Raw genomic sequence first — 16,083 nt, 5'->3', positions numbered from 1 at the left:
CAAAATAGCTAACCTTTATCTCTTTCTAGCTATGCCTATTGCAAAGGAAAATTGTATGAAAAAAGCAGTTTTCACCAAGTATATCCTACAGGAAGACATTTCCAACAGATTTCAGCGTACTCCTTAAATTTTTATTTTTAGTGGTTTTCTTTTTTTTCTTTTCTTTTTATTTATTCAATAAAGTAGATGTTTGCATGGTATTTTCTTAGATATGTAAAAATGATGTTGACAGAAGACATCTGAAAGAATAATACATGAAAAGTTACGCTTTTCAACTGTGAATTTTTTTTTTTTGCTTTAAGGCAAATCTGCTTCAAATGTAAGCATAACCCTTACCTGTGTTAAGGGTGCCTTCTGGACTATTTTATCCATTGCCCTCATCTCCAAATCCCTACGGTCTTCAGGAAAATCACAGAATCACAGAATGTTAGGGGTTGGAAGGGACCTTCAAAGATCAAGTTCAAGGCCCTTGCCAGAGCAGGATCAAAACTAGGGCAGATCACTCAGAAAGGCATCCAGACAGGTCTTGAAAGTCTCCACAGAAGGAGACTCCACAACCTCTCTGAGGAGCCTGTTCCAGTGCTCTGTAGCCCTCACAGTAAAGTTCTTCCTCATGTTGAGGTGGAACTTCCTGTGCCCGTTTGAATCCATTGCCCCTCATCCTATCACAGGACACAAGTGAAAAGAGGTTGTCTCTGCCTTCTTGATGCCCAGCCCTCATGTATTTATAGACATTAATTAGATCCCCCCTCAGTCTTCTCCTCTCTAGACTGAAAAGCCCCAGGACTCTTTGCCTTTCCTCATAAGGCAGGTGTTCCAGTCCTTTAATCATCCTTGTAGCACTCCATTGGACTCTCTCAAGTAGATCCCTGTCCCTCTAGAACTGGGGAGCCCAGAAATGGACACAATACTCCAAGTGGGGTCTCACTAGGGCTGAGTAGAGGGGGAGGACACCTCCCTCAATCTGCTGGACATGCTCCTCCTAATGCACCCCAGGATACCACTGGATTTCTTGGCCACAAGGGCACACTGTTGTCCCATGAATAATTTGTTGTCTACCAGGACTCCAAGTTCCTTATCCACACAACTGCTCTCTAGCAGATCACCTCCTAACCTGTACTGGTGCATTTTGTTTTTCCTTCCCAGGTGCAGGACTCTGCAATTTTTCTTGTTGAACATCATTAGGTTAACCTTTGCCCAGCTCTCCAGTCTGTCTAGATCTCACTGAATGGCTGCACAACCTTCAGGTCAATCAGCCAGTCCTCCCAACTTCATGTCCTCAGCAGACTTCCAGAGAAGACAGTCCAGTCTGTCCCACCATCAAGGTTGTTGATAAAGATGTTGACCAGGACTGGACCCAGCACTGATCTCTGGGGGACCCCACTGTTTACAGGTCTCCAGCTGGACTCTGCACCATTGATCACCACTCTTTGGGCTCTATTGTATAGCCAGTTCTTAATCCATCTCACTGTCCAGTCTTCCAACTCACATTTCCTGAGTTTGCTCATAAGGATGTTATGGGAGACTGTGTCAAAAGCCTTGCTAAGGTCAAGGAAGACTACATCCACTGGTCTCCCTGCATCAGAGAAGGCTGTAAGATCAGTCAAGCATGATTTCCATGGTAAATCCATGCTGACTACTCCTGATAACCACCTTCTCTTCCATGTGCTTTGAGATGACCTCCAAAATGAGCTGCTCCATCATTTTTCCAGGGATGGAGATGAGGCTGACTGATCTGTAATTTCCTGGATCTTCCTTCTTGCCCTTTTTGAAGACTGGAGTGACATTGGCTTTCCTCCAGTCCTCCGGCACCTCTCCTGTTTGCCGTGATTTTTCGAAAATGATGGACAGTGGTATGGTGATAATGAGGAATTATTTGTTGTCTCACTTCTGCTAAAGTGGTAGATGTTGCCAAATAGTAGTCTGAATTAAGGAGATATGACTGCTATCACGTCTGAATTCCAGAGATTTCCTTCAGAATGTGTTTACTGACAAATCACATATATGCATCTTTATGTCACATAACAATACTGGCAAGGAATCAGGTGTACATAAATTTGAGTTAAAGCTTGCACTGGCCTTACTGAGATTTGCCTAGTCCAACAAAAGTTGTAAAGGTTTATTTAATCTGCAGAAAAAATTGTACTGTCTTCACCTGTTTGTGCTGAACAGGGAAAGTATTATGGTTGTATTTAGTACTCACATGAATGAGATATGTTAAACATTCTATACTTACACAGAACAGTGCCTTCCAGCAGCAGTAAAACATACTGACTCTCACTACACATACACACATACATGCAAAACTATAGTTGTACACATCAGTTAGGCAGCTCTTAACTGTTGTCAGCTTAAGAGTAGAATATACAAATGCTGGGGAGCACACAGCAACACTAAAGCACCAAGTACAAAAAATATTAACACCATATCAGAATTTCAATTGGTCTTCAAATTCTCTCAGGTGGGCAGAGCAGATTTAGCTATGCAAACACTAAGAATTTTTTGTACGTTTTTAAGGACAATTGCTGAGATATTCCCCTCCAAGTAATACAGGATTGACAAAAAAACTTTGGAAAAAGTAATGGTTGCAAATTAATCTTCAGCACCCAATCTTGAATACAATTTATCAGTGAGAAGCTCCTGCAATTACAGAATGGATATGTCTATTATTGCACAGTGAAGTAGGTCTGGTAATCAGAATCTCTCCCTACTGTTAGATTCATAGTTTATGAAATTTATTATAACAGAAAAAAACAAGGAAGCAAACTCATTCAGCAAAAACTCTCAACTCAGTATTAACTATAGGTTTTGTCTGGATTTTTAATTATGGCAACATTTCAAAAACCAAAACTTGCACAAACTAGAATAAGATGAGCTCCCACAATTTTACTGACAATTTATATTCTCACCAGATCCTCTAAATGCACTTACGTCATTACAAACACATAGAATACTTTTAAAGATCCCTTCTAATCAAAACTGTTATATGATTGCCTTTTAAATTTCACAAAGTTTTCTTGAATTTTCTTTTACAGAGGAAAAACTAACTTTTCTATGCAAACGTGCCATTAGTACTAAGTGTGTAAAGAAATGTAGCGTATTAAAAGTCTTGTAGCTTTACAATATAAAACTTAGTCATTGCCAAAGACTAAAATCATGACACTTAATAGTTTTGTGCATTAATTCATTAAATATTTTAACTGTCCAGTAACTATTTACTCCGCTATAGAGAAGAACAACACCAAGTACGTAAGCTATCTATATGCCAAATCAAGAAGCAATCTTCACCAAGTTTAACACAAGGCAAGTTGCATTGGATTCTCTATGTTGGCTTTTAAGGTCTTCAGAAACTTCGAAGCCAGTTCATCATCTACCACCCGACCATCACTTGAAAGAGTCACTGTCATGAGTTGATGCTGCTTAAGTTTCTCATTCCCTTCTTCATCTTCCACAATCCTGAGCTCTGGTCTTGCTCGGCCCACAGCTAGGATGCAAGCCTGTGGAGGGTTTATAACTGCAGTGAAATCATTTATGCCAAACATGCCCAGATTGGAGATACTAAATGGAAGAAAGAAAAGAGTTACCAGAATATCAGAAATTATATATTACCTAGAAGAAATAATCGATATTGAACAACTACTGTGACCCAATTATCTCCCATGGCCAAACCCATTAGCTTTAAAATAGATCTGAACTGGATTTCAGCTAGGCACATTCAGATTCTCAAGGGCTTGGGATTTTTTAATTATGACTAATGCACCTTTTAAAAAGTCTCATTTCTTTACAGTTGTGTTGCACACACTGAAGGCACTGAGTACAACAGGAAAATGGTTATCTTCAAATAAACTTTGCCTGTTCTTGTTCTGAGACAAATGTCTTTTAGACTGAATTTCACAACTTTAAGTTACAAGGGCTGCTGACAACTAAGTGATACAATTTGGGCATCTAGATATCACTCAGGCACATGAAAACCTCATCATGCCCTTCTGCTTTGTCTTGTCACCAGCTGGGAAGTGGTATGCTTGGAAAGGCTTGGACTTTAATGTAACACAAAAACCTAACAATAAGATAAAGGCAACTCAGTTAAACATGAGATCTTTTTTAAAAGTAATGTTAAAAAAATGCAATTAAAAACCATCAAAACACAGTTTTAGAAGTGATGCTCAGGACTGTGACCTGAAAACAGCTGTTTGTAATACATTTGATTGAGTAGCCCTTATGTCACTGTTAATTTTTCATGTTACAAAGTGTGTGACTCATACACTTGATCTCCCCCATATATACACAATCTTCTTACAAAAATAAGAGCACCGGCAGCAGAGCCACCAGTTTCCGGTGGTTCTGTTCACAGTGCTGTAGGTGGTTCTTTTCACAGTGCTGAACAAGCACCACCTATTGATTGGAGAGTAGGTGGTGTATAAATGTCCAGCAGTCAGTTTTCTAGTGTACAGTCATCTGGCAGACAGTTGTTGCGCTCGACAGATGGCAGTGGATAATTGCCCTAGACCCCTCCAGATTTTCTTACCAACTGCCCCAAGGCCCTGAAGCCTCTTTTGATCACCCTTGGACTATGCACTGCGCCTTCATTACCACCCACATGAAAGAGCAATAACCATACCATGTCCGAGCACCACACCAAGCTAGGAAGTTTCCTAGTGATATTCTAGGGCCCCAGGGAGTCAGCAGACTTCCCTAAGAGGAGGGTCTCTATGGCATAATGAACCCTGTGTTCCCCTGAGAAAGAAGATACCTAGAACTACAAGCCATCTTTTCTTCCTTATAGAGGTGGTCATGATATGGGGGGCAGGCCTTTCTGACCTTGGCAACACCTCTGGTGTAGATGGACTGTCATCCATATCATCCATTAACTGGCCTTCACATCCAGAGCGTCATACCTGCTGTATAGAGGCACCTGGGAAGGTGAGATGAGCAAGGAGGGGGCTTTCCTGCCACCTTGAGTGTGGGCTTGCTTCTATTCAGTCTTTTCCTTTAAGCTACTGCCTTCAGCCTGGTGGGGGGAGGATATAAGATCCCCTTGATGATGCTTTTTATCTGGTGGCTTTTCCTGTTTCTGCCTCAGGGAGAGCAGAGAATGGTTCCACCAGTCTATGTCTTTCTCACAATCCCTGATGTTCCTTTACTTCCTCTCATAGCTCTGCCACCAGGCTGAGCAGATCATCCACTTGGTCACACCTCACACAGATGTCCTCACTACTGACATCTGTTACCAGTGAAATATTCACAGTTATTTTCACTCAGGGGCCATTTGTGTTGACGAAGACATCTGAGCCACTACTGATACATTTCCGTATGTTTTTTCTGCTGAAAGGCTTGGAGATTTTTTTTAACCACTACTCCTAGCATGAAAGCCACATAATTCCATACAGTTGCAATTCAGGCACATTAATATACATTACAGCAATGTTTCTGTATAAGTATGAAATATTACTCTCATCACAAATTATTATTCTAGAAGATATGATTAATATAAGCACTCAGAGTCAGCTTTTGAAAATTCATAAAAAATGAGCTAAGCTAAAGTTTATATAACAAAATTGTTCCTTGATGATACTGTATCATAAAATACAGTACATTAAAAGTTTAGAGTGGGGAGTGTAAACAGTATGATGAGAAATTAATTGTCCAACTGTGTCACTACATTTATGCTAGGGTTTTACACATGCCATTTATTTCTCATCACTGAGTTCACTAGCTCTTTTTGCAGAGTACATTTTCTAGAACAAATATTTACTAAGTATATGCTGCTATTTAAAAATTATCTATTCACTTTTTAACGTTTCAGTTAAACTGTAAGACCTAGCACGACAACTTTGCTGTAACTGTTTTTTGCTCCCTTAGATAATTCCTCTGAGAGAATTGAAGACAAAGTGGACATCACTGTCTGTTGCACTATCTCTGCCAAACACTCTTTTAAAAATATTTATTTAAAAACTACTATAAATAGGTTTCCTTACCTACAAAATTAATCTAAAAAAACCCCAAAACACAAGCCAACAGAAAAACATTCTTCTGCAATTGGGAAAAATTAGGTGCAAAAATATAAGTCAGTAATACTCAGTCAGACTCAGTAAGAAAATACAAGGCTCAGATGAAATAAACCTGTACCGAGATAACTGTTTCCCCTTGATACAGGACACTCGGCCTAGGCTTGGCCCTCAGAATCATCACATGGATTTTCATCCTAAATGGAGCAAGATTTTTAAAGGCAATGCATTAAGGCATAGTGGAAGAGTTGAAGATAAACCAGTTCTGAACCCACAATGCATGTATTAAATGCAGCTGGAGAGTTTTACCTAAAAGATCCTCCCTGATACTCTTCCGGTAACAGTTTTCCATCTCTTGCTTTCTTTGCTAGAGCCTAAGGGAAATGAAAGAAGAAAAAGAAAATGGAAGAAGAAAGAAACTGAAGTTTGTAATACATTAATTATTTTTACTTAGTAACACATTTTAAGTATCATATAGCCATTAAAAAGTAATCTGCTTTTGGATTTAGGGAAGCATCTCAGCAATATTGTTATAGATGCAATGATTTGGCAAAGAGACCAGGACACAGAATTTTCCCAATGACACTAGCTTTTGAATAAAAGCTGTTCTCTCACCTTATAAACATTGATCCAGTTTTCACAAGCGAACCACCATTCTCCATGGTGTTCTTCAATGAGAAAAATATCTAGCAAAATGCTGATGAGACAATTTCACATTATTCTTCTTAACACACTTGTTTAAAGAAGCTGCCATGTACCACACTTTAGAACTTTCAAGGAGATTGAGAAAATATATTTCTTCCAGATAAGCATTCAGCATTAAAGACCACCCTTCCCATAACCTTAATTTTATTTGTGAGACTTTTCTGCTTCTAAATGTAACACAAGAAACTGTTCACACATGATTTGTTAAAAAATACAGCCCACTAAGTCCATACTATGTTCTAAGATAAGAACACAGAGAAAGATAACTTTATCCCCACCTAGAATGTTTCTAGCTCATAGGCCTCCTTGGGTGTCAGCAGCAGGAATCAGGATAAGTAATTCTTACAGTAGTTGTCACATAAAGAAGAAAGGCCTGTGTGGGTCACAAGAGAAATAGCACTCATTGGTGGGACAAGAGCCAGTTATGCAACCACCAACCCACTAACACCCTGCAAGTACTCAGTGGAAGAGGTAGTCACCGGGAATGTGTAGGATGACTTCGCCATTAGGAAAGACCTTTTAAAAATGAGGACCTCTTGAACTGGTAGCAGATACTGAAGTGGGAATATATGCAGAAGGAATTGACCTTATTTATTTGTTTGTTTGTTTACTTATTTTACAATGGTTTTGTTTATAGATTGCTTTCCAGGAAGTGCTTGTTTTTCCTTCTGTGGATTTTCTACATGCATTCTATGAATATCCCATCACGCACTCATTTCAATCTGCCATGAGGTAATTTCTATGAAACCTTACTCCTGCCTTTAAGAACCAGAATCAATAAGTGGAAACCATGGCTGAATTGATCTTTTTTGTTTGTTTGTTTGCATGTGGGGGAAGTAAAGTCATTAAAAGGTAAACTTCCACACAAATACTGAGTTGATTAGTAGTTATAGTTGTGACATGGATTAATCCCATTTGTATCCATTTCTAAACATCCTTCAAGTCAGGGTTCTATAAGGCCACAGTAGTTTAATGACTGCAATTACTTCAGTTTAGAAATAAACACCAAGAAGTTTAAGAGTATCTCATTCTAATGAATCTCTCACTAAGTAATTCAAATTTATATCAAGTTTTATAAAAGTTTGACACTTTTATTATAATTTAAAAGTTGAAAGGACAGACTGAATTTTACATTAGACTTGTATTCATCTCTGAATAACTGGTTAACCAGAAGACAATAGTCTTGGGAACAGTGTTCACACAATAGGATCAATACAAGCGTAATGCATACATGCAATTGCATTATTTGAATGATGAAAATATGGTACTAGGATGCACATGACCTGGAAAGAAGTTAAAATTAACATGCAGCAGAAGGGGACACATAAGTCACCTGCACAAAGGAAATGTCTGCCAAACTATTGAGACACTGATAGAGAAGCAGCTGCACTTTCAATCTGTGCATCACACATGTGTGTGTCAGGTACATATTTATTGCAATAACTCAGTAAAGAATTTAAAAAGCAAAATTATATTGGTGTGGACACCTGCAATTTACATGACCCAGTGACTTTCATATTGAGTAGTGTGACCTATGTTAGACATTCCATATAAAATGAAAGGGGAATGCTATGCTAACTTTATCATATTGTTATCCTATCACATATTGTATCACAGAATGGTTTGGGTTTGAAGGGATCATCTAGTTCCAACTCCCCTGCATGGGCAGGGACACCTCCCACTAGACCGAGGATGCTCAAAGCACTATCCAACCTGGCCTTGAACACTTCCAGGGATGAGGCATCCACAACCTGCCTGGGCAACCTGTTCCAATGTCTCATCACCCTCACAGTGAAGAATTTCTTCCTAATGTCAAACATAAACCTACCCTCTTCCAGTATAAAACCATTACTCCTTGTCCTATCACTACATGCCCATGTAAAACAGTCCTTCCCCACCTTTCCTGTAACCCCCTTCAGATACTGGGAGTTCACTATGATGTCTCACCAGAGTCTTCTCTTCTTCAGGCTGAAAAATACCAACTCTCTTCATAGGAGAGGTACTCCACCACTTTGATCACCTTCGTGGCCCTCTTCTGGACTTCTGCTCCAACAGCTCCATGTCCTTCCTGTGTTGGCAGCTCCAGAAATGTATTCCAGCTGTGTTCTCAGGAGAGCAGAGTAGAGCAGGAAAATCACCTCCTTTCACCTGCTGGCCATGCTTCTTTTGATGCAGCTCAGGATACAGCTGGCTTTCTGGGCTGCAAGTGCACATTGCCAGCTCATGTTGAGCTTCACATCAGCCAGCAAGCCCAAGTCTTTCTCATCAGGGCTGTTCTCAACCGATTATCCACCCAGCCTGTAACTGTGTTTGGGATTGCCCCAACCCAGGTGCAGGACCTTGCATTTGGTCTTGTTGAACTTCACGAGGTTGGCATGGGCTCACCTCTCAAGCCTATTTATGGATGTCCCAGTAGATGGCATCTCTTCCCTCCAGTGTGTTGATCATACACACAGAGCTTGGTGTCATCAGCCAACCTGCAGAGAGTGCACTCAGTTCCACTGTCCATGTTGCCAGCAAAGATTTTAAACAGCACTAGTCCTGCTACTGATCCTTGACAAATGCCACTTGACACTTGTCTCCATTTACACACCAAGCCATGCAACCATCCAGCCAATTCCTTATCCACAGAGTGGGTAAGTTGTTCCTGAAATGAGTTCCATTGTCCCACTCAACCCTCTCAGGGGTACCATGTCTCCATAAAACTTGTCTTTTGAGGCCCAAAATAGTGTTATGAGCAGTGGCATGAGGGACAGGATGTTTCAAGCCACTCAGTGCTTGCTTCAACCATTGTAAGCACATGTCGCTTGCTGCTATGAGTCTGAGGGAGGGTGATGTAATCAACCTGCCAGGCTTCTCCATACTTTTATTTGCACCAATGGCCATGGTACCACAACAGTTTTAGCCGTCTGGCTTGACTGATTGTAACACATATGTCACTGTGATGGATAACCTGTGTAATAGTATCCAGAGTTAAATCTAACCCTCGGTCACGGACCCATCTGTACGTTGCATCTCATCCTTGATGCCCAGATGTGTCGTGGGCCCACCAGGCTAAAAACAGTTCACCTCTGTGCTCCCAGTCCAAATCTGTTTGGAACACTTTAGCTGCCTGGTCTGCTTGATGGTTATGTTTCTGTTCTTCAGTGGCCCAGCTCTTTGGTCCGTAGGCATCTATGTGCCGTACCTTTACTGTCAATGTCTCTAATCAGGCAGCAATATCTTGCCACAGGGGTCAGCCCAAATAGGCTTCCCCCTGCGCTGCCAATTGTCCCATTTCCATCCCTTTAGCCACCCCCACAAAGTACTTGCTACCATTCAGGAATCCGTGTAGAAATAAAGTATTGGCCACTGCTCCTGCTCTGCAATGTCTACAGCCAGCTGGATGGCCTTTACTTCTGCAAATTGTCTTGATTCACCTTTTTTGTCCTTAGCTTGTGCAACCTGTCTCATGGGACTCCAGACAGCAGCTTTCCACCTCTGCTTACTTCCTACAAGATGGCAGGATCCATCAGTGAAAAGAGCAAATTGCTTTTCATGATCTGACAGTTGATTACACAGAGGAGCCTCCTCTGCACAAGTCACTATCTCGTCTGGTGGCATTCCAAAATCTTTGCCCTCTGGCCAGTTTGTAATCACCTCCACCATGCCTGGATGATTTGGGCCCACTATTCGAGCTCCCTGTGTTATCAGGGCCACCCACTTGGTCCAGGTGGCAATGGTGACATAATGCATGGATGAGTCCCTCCTTTTATACATCCATTCCAGTACTGGCAGTTGAAGTGCTAGGAGGAGCATTGCTTCTGTACCAATTACCTCAGAAGCAGCTCTGACTCCTTCATAGGCAGCAAGTATCTCTTTTTCACTTGGTGTATAATTGGCTTCTGAACTTTTATACTGCCGGCTCCAAAATCCTAGGGGATGACCATCAGGTGCTTTTTGGCAGAGGCTCCAGATAAGGCCACTGTCACTGGCTGCAGTGTAGAGCACATTTTTTATTTCCTGTCCCATTTGGACAAGTTCCGGGGCCAGTACGTGGACTGTCTCTTGCTTTGTCTGTTCAATAGCCTATTGCTGTTCAGGGCCCCATGAAAAATTCCCTTTCTTTCAGGTGACTTCATAGAGGGGTTTCACAATCAGAGCATACCCAGGAATGTGCATTCTCCAAAAACCCACTGTGTCTAAGAAGGTCTGTGACTCTTTCTTACCAGCAGGTGAAGCCATGGTAGCTGTTTTACTGACCACACCCATAGGGATATGTCAGCGTCCATCTTGCCATCTGACTCCTAGGAACTGGATCTCCCTGGCAGGTTCCTTGACCTTGCTCCTCTTTATAGCAAAGCCAGCTTCTAACAAAATGTGGATCACTTTTTTCCCTTTCTCAAAGATTTTCTCCGCTGTATTACTCCATATAATGATGTCATCAATGTATTGCAGATGGTACGCAGGTCCACCCTTCTCCAGTGCAATGTGGATCATTCCATGGCTGTGCTTCCACCCCTGGGGCAGTCAATTCCAGATATACTTGACACCCCTCCAGGTGAAAGTGAATTGAAGTCTGCTCTCTGCTGCTATGGGAATGGAGAACAACGTGTTAGCAATGTAAAGAGTGGCATACCATTTAGCTGCTTTGGATTCCAGTTTGTATTGAAGTTCCAACATGTCTGGAACCGCAGCACTCATCGGTGGTGTGACTTCATTCAGACCACGGTAGTCCACAGTTAATCTCTTCTGCACTGGCCACATAGGGCTGTTAAAAGGGTGAATGAGTCTTACTTATCACTCATTGGCTCTCTAGCTGACGAATCAGATTACATATTGGGAGCATGGAGTATCTATTGGTGCAGTACTGCCGACAAAGTACTATAGCAGAAGCTGTTGGTACCTGCTGTTCCTCCACCTTCATCAAGCCCACCACAGAAGGGTCATCGGAGAGACCAAGCAGGGCAGACAGCTGGTTAATACCCTCAGTCTCTATGGCTGCTACACCAATGGCCCATTTATACCCTTTGGATCTTCAAAGTACCCTTTCTGGAGAAAGTCTATACCAAGGATGCATGGAGCACCTGGGCCAGTTACTATGTGATGTGTCTCCCAATCATTCCCACTCAGGCTAATTTCAGCATGCAACACAGCTAATTCTTGAGACCCTCCAGTGACTCCAGAGATGGTAATGGAGTCTGACTCTTTGTGACTGGATGGTATTAAAGTGCACTGTGCACCAGTGCCCACCAGGGCTCTATAAGTCTGTCGTTCTGTTGTGCCAGGCCACCAAATCTGCACTGTCCAATAAGCTTGGTTATCCCTCTCCTCCACCTGGCTGGAGGCAGGGCCCCTCTGATGTTGAGCATGGCATCCACAAGTAACACAGGGGTTTGCATGGTGTACTGGACTCACATTTGAGTCTGAAACCCATCTGCATGGACCAGCAGTTACTTCCTAGGAGACCGGAGCAGTCATCATTCTGGGACCGTTATCTCTAGTGGCACCACCCTACAGTTGTCATGTGTTGTTCCTGCCTTACCCCAACCCTCTCTGTACCCAACATCTGCCCCTTCCCCCGTATCTGAGTCCTCATCACTAATGCGGTGGTCGGACTTCTTTAGATATTTCCTCCTAGTTGTCACGGGAGCGACCCGGACCGGTTCGAGCTGAGGGGGGGGCGGTACCGCTCGCTACCGCGGCTGCTGTCAGCACTAGAGCAGCTCCGGAGACGGCGCTTTCCTTCGCTGCCGGCACGGGGCAGCTGCAGTTCGCGCCGGTAATGGGAGGGCCTGTGGCGCCGGGATGAAGCTACTGCGGGTGCGGGAGCCGTGGCAGGAACGGTCGTGGTGGTGGGAGGAGCCACTGCGGGGGCAGGGGCTGTGGTGGGAAGGGTTGCGAAGGCACATAGCGGGAGGAACCACGGTGGCAATGGGAGTGGCCGCGAGGGCTCTGGTTTCCCGCACTGCCACCACGAGGCAGCCACCACTCACTGCCATTTTTCCGTACCAGTTTTAAACTATAGACCACCCCTGATACACACTCAGGCACACCGATATTACCACAAACATGTAACAGACATTCTCGGTGCCTCCTGACTCTGGCACAGTGAAATTGCCAGAGAAAGGAGTGGAGGAATTATCCGGGACACTAGAGAAAGGAACAGAGTAATTTTGCATGGCAGCAAAAATAATAAAATGGCTCCTGAATTCCTTTAGCTGATCTGCAGATCAACTCCTCCAAGCAGCAAGTAATGCTTGACCACAGTAAGAAAGTAAGAAACCAGGTACATATAACAAAAAAACGTGAATCTCCATCACAACAAAAGCCATGCCTATGTGAAAAATCAGGTTTCTAAAAATCCATGAGAATCACCATTTCAAAATATTTTTTTTTCCAGTTTCAATTTCCAAACTTACAATCCTTCCAAATTAAACCTAAAGTTCATGTCCCACGTTGGGTGCCAATTATTCTGTTCGGGTTTAAAGGTAAACCCCCCAAAAAAACCCAGAGGACAGAACTGCTCTCTATTACACCCCCACCCCCCTCAACCCTCCCAAGAGAAGACAGAAGGGGATTAAGGAAGAGAGACTTGAACTTTGGAAACTGAAACTAGAAAGAAATTTATTGTAACACAAGGAAAAAGGGTATTATAGTAGAAAGGTTTGCTTTTGCAATGCATTGAACATGAAATAAGAAATACTGAATGAAAAAATCTTTAAAACATATAGTGTTGAATGTTTTGTGGCATGGCATATCTTTTTCAGCTGCAACTTTGTTGGTTGTTCCCCAACAACACCACTGGCAGTTATGATTTTGTAATTTTCAGTTAAAGACAAAAATCACAGTATCACAGAATCACAGAATTATTCATGTTGGAAGGGACCTTAAAGATCATCAAGTTCCAACCCCCTGCCATGAGCAGGGAGCCCTACCACTAGACCAGGTTGCACAAAACCTCGTCCAACCTGTCCTTAAAAACGTCCAGGGATGGGGCATTGCCGAGGTCCAGTTTCCGTGGCAAGCCGGGAAAGAACATGACACACCAATATGATGTAGATTCAGGCCATGTTTATTAGGCTGCGTGCAGATTATATAGTCTCAGGACAGCGTGTACGCCATCCACGTGGCAGAGCAAGGCTCTTGATTGGTTAGTACACACTGTTTACACGTCCCCATTCCCCTTTTGATTGGTTCCAACTCCAAACCCTTTGTCCAGCCCCCCATCCTGTTTACCCCACTACCCAACTGCTGTACATGACCTTCACTAACTAGTTCCCACAGAATGGCCTTCACTGTTCCTCTTGATATCTAAAGTTTCTCATAATCATTCAGCACAGCTAGGGCCCCAACAGGGCATCAACAACCTCCCTGAGCAACCCATTCCAGTTCCTCACCATCCTTATAGTGAAGAATTTCTTCCTAACATCTAACCTAAATCTCCCCTCTCTCGACTGAAAACCATTACCCCTTGTCCTATCACTATCTTCTCTGATGAAAAGCCCCTCCCCAGCTTTCCTGTAGGCCCCAGGACCTTGCACTTGGCCGTGCTGAACTTCATGAGGTTGGTACTGGACCACCTCTCCAGCCTGTCAAGGTCCCTCTGGATGGCATCCCTTCCCCTTAGGGTGTTAACCACACCACACAGCTTTGTATCATCAACAAATTTGCCGTGGATACACTCAATCCCACTCTCCATATCTCCAATAAAGATGTTAAACAGCATTGGTCCCAATACTGACCCCTGAGGGACACCACTCATCACCTGCCTCCATTTGGACATCGAGCCATTGACCACAACTCTCTGGGTGTGGCCATCCAGCCAATTTCTTATCCACTGAGTGATCCATCTGTCAAATCCATGCCTTGTCAGTTTGGAGACCAGGATGTCATGCGGGACAGTGTCAAACACCTTGCACAAATCCAGCAAGATGACATCATTTGCTCTGTCCCCATCCACCATCTCTCTAGTCTTGTTGTAAAAGGCCACCAGATTGGTCAGGCATGACCTGTCCTTAGTGAAGACAAGTTGGCGGTCACCAATCACCTCTTTATTTTCCATGTGCCTTAGCAGACTTTCCAGGAGGATCTGCTCCATGATCTTGCTGAGCACAGAGGTGAGACTGACTGACCTGTAGTTCCCTGGATCTTCCTTTTTCCCCTTTTTAAAAATAGGGACTATGATCCCTTTTTTTCCAATCATCAGGAACCTCACCAGACTGCCATAACCTCTCAAATATGATGGACAGAGGCTTAGCAATTACATCCGCCAGCTCTCTCAGGACCCATGGATGAACCCCATCAGGTCCCATAGATTTATGCACCTTCAGGGTCTCTAGATGGTCACAAACCTGCTCTACTCCTACAGTGGGGGGTAATTCATTCTCCCAGTCACTGTAGCTTCTGTCTAGTTTTGGGACACTAACACCTACTTGGATTGCATTCCTCAGACACAGTAGGTCTTTGATTAGCACTCATTAAATGACAAAAAAAGGGCTTGCATGGGGCATTTCATTGTTAATTGTATTTTTGCTTGCCAAAAAATACTTCTTCTGTGGCTGGCAACAAGTGCTACAGATTCAAGTCACTCTAAATGGCAGTTCATCTATGCAAAATACTGCTTGTTAGTCTGAGGAGTTCAATGTTACCTTTCAGATGACAATGACAACTGAACTTCACTTTGCAGACAGAAGTGAATGTCATAACTATGCAGACAGTAATGCAAGCAGCCACAAGAAAACTTCTGGGAATGGGGGGAAGAGGGGAAATCTCCCAAATAAACAGAACTTCAAACCCAAAGATTGGAAATACTAAAGAAATTAATATTATCCAGCTTTCTCAAGAGGATTAAAGAACTACAATAATATTAAATTGCAGAAGTCTATACAAGTATTCTAGCCAGAATTTAACTAAATAATGTGATAGCTAAGTTACTTTTAATTAAAAAAGAGTTGCAAAATTAATAATTTTGAAGACTAAGGAATGCTGCAACTGCTTTAGATTAATTTTGAAACTGCCTTTGTTATTTCTGAAGTGTGACTGGATCATGCCACATGTTCTGCTACAAAAAAACCTATATAGCCACTATATTCCTTAGCCTACTATACATATAAGACCTACCTTTGCAGAGGCAGCAATTTCCTTAATTCCCTTGGCAGCAACATCTTTTATGATTGGTGTAATGAGACCTCGGTCTGTTGCCACAGCAATAGAAATGTCAACGGACTGCAGCTGCCTGCAGGCTTCTCCATCCCAGGTTACGTTCACATCTGGCATTTGCTAGAAGAGAGAGAACATAAAAAAAGACAGCTGTTAAAAGAACAATGATGCAACCAATTATCAAGAAAAAGGAAAATCCTTTAAGACACATATTTACATACAGACATTCACC

At 42.6% G+C, this 16,083-nt stretch overlaps 1 protein-coding gene across 5 annotated transcripts in view; it reads right to left on the bottom strand.

Annotated features, from left to right (window-relative positions):
* Positions 1-2,713: 2,713 nt before the first annotated feature.
* The window catches only part of PDHX (pyruvate dehydrogenase complex component X), a 76,633-nt gene continuing 63,263 nt past the window's right edge, over positions 2,714-16,083 (bottom strand). Inside the window, exons 9-12 of one of the 5 annotated variants that reach the window (XM_051622223.1) lie at positions 15,813-15,971; positions 6,315-6,379; positions 6,127-6,202; positions 2,714-3,497 (exon numbers count right to left, since the gene is read on the bottom strand). In XM_051622223.1, the coding sequence (XP_051478183.1) occupies positions 3,294-3,497; positions 6,127-6,202; positions 6,315-6,379; positions 15,813-15,971 (504 nt within the window). In that variant the 3' untranslated portion in view covers positions 2,714-3,293. The other 4 variants (XM_051622227.1, XM_051622226.1, XM_051622224.1 and 1 more) reach the window with 4 other exon arrangements.

The sequence above is a fragment of the Apus apus genome, chromosome 5 (genome assembly GCF_020740795.1).
Source record: "Apus apus isolate bApuApu2 chromosome 5, bApuApu2.pri.cur, whole genome shotgun sequence".
NCBI lineage: Eukaryota > Metazoa > Chordata > Aves > Apodiformes > Apodidae > Apus > Apus apus.
Note: the sequence above shows the minus strand (reverse complement) of the source record. Positions and strands in the feature narration are given on the sequence as shown.